Raw genomic sequence first — 1,009 nt, forward strand, 5'->3', positions numbered from 1 at the left:
ATTATATATTTTTTGAGACAGAGTCTCACTCTGTTGGCGTCTAGCCCGGAGAAGATCGTCCTGGGACAGCCGCCGTCTGCCACACCTACGGCCATCCTCACTCAGGACTCCCTGCAGATGTTCCTGCCCCAGGTAAGCAGGGCAGGGCAGGGGAGCAGGTACCACAGGAGGCGGGTTTGGGAGGAGAAGGGGCCCTGGGGCAAGGTGCCAAGATCCAAAAGTGGATGCCACTGTGGCAGCTGTGGGGGAAGGTCTCAGTAAGGCACAGGTGGCCCCTAAGAGGAGGCCGGAGGGCTGAGGGCCCTGGCTGAACTGGCAGGAAGATGGATTGGCAGGCTGGCTGACTGACAGACGAGGGGCAGGACAACTGTTAGGCAGCGAGAGGGACTGGCAGACAGACAAGGGGAGGGACCAGCAGACAGACAGACAGAGAAGGTCAGGCACTGGCTGGGCTGCTGACAGACAGGGAGAGGAGAAGGACCGGCAGGGAGAGGAGAAGGACCGGCAGGGAGAGGGACTAGTGCAGGGATAGAGAAGGGCAGGCACTGGCTGGGCTGCTGACAGACAGGAAGAGGGACTGGCAGACCGACAGAGAAAGGCGGGCACTGGCTGGCCTGCTGACAGACAAGGAGAGGGATCTCAGACAGGAAGTGGACAAGACAGGGACGGACGGACAGGCAGGTGGGGCAGGAGAGAGGCAGGGCAAGGTGGAGCTGGCAGAGGGGCCAATGGGAGCTCAGAATGGAGCGGGCTGCCTGGGTTTTGGCCTTTATGGCCTCTGTGCCTGGCGCCCTGCCTGCCGGCCTGCCCACTACCCTGTTCTCTGGAGCCCTGGGAGCGTCAGTAGGGGCAGGGGTCTCAGGTGGGGTGGTTGAGGGCCCGTGGGGGTGGCCTTCTGACCCTGTGCGGGCTGCCCGTTGCAGGAGAGGAGCCAGCAGCCCCTCTCCGCAGAGGGTCCCCACCTCTCCGTGCCTGCCTCGGTCATAGTCAGCGCCCCGCCTCCCGCCCA

At 63.7% G+C, this 1,009-nt stretch overlaps 1 protein-coding gene across 1 annotated transcript in view; it reads left to right on the plus strand.

Annotated features, from left to right (window-relative positions):
* The window catches only part of GLTSCR1 (glioma tumor suppressor candidate region gene 1), a 43,448-nt gene that overhangs the window by 16,510 nt on the left and 25,929 nt on the right, over positions 1 to 1,009 (plus strand). The window contains exons 7-8 of the mRNA XM_011970093.1: positions 18 to 132; positions 924 to 1,004. Of these exons, the coding sequence (XP_011825483.1) occupies positions 18 to 132; positions 924 to 1,004 (196 nt within the window). The remainder of the gene's footprint in view (positions 1 to 17; positions 133 to 923; positions 1,005 to 1,009) is intronic.

Source organism: Mandrillus leucophaeus, unplaced genomic scaffold (assembly GCF_000951045.1).
Source record: "Mandrillus leucophaeus isolate KB7577 unplaced genomic scaffold, Mleu.le_1.0 Scaffold120, whole genome shotgun sequence".
Classification (NCBI taxonomy): Eukaryota; Metazoa; Chordata; class Mammalia; order Primates; family Cercopithecidae; genus Mandrillus; species Mandrillus leucophaeus.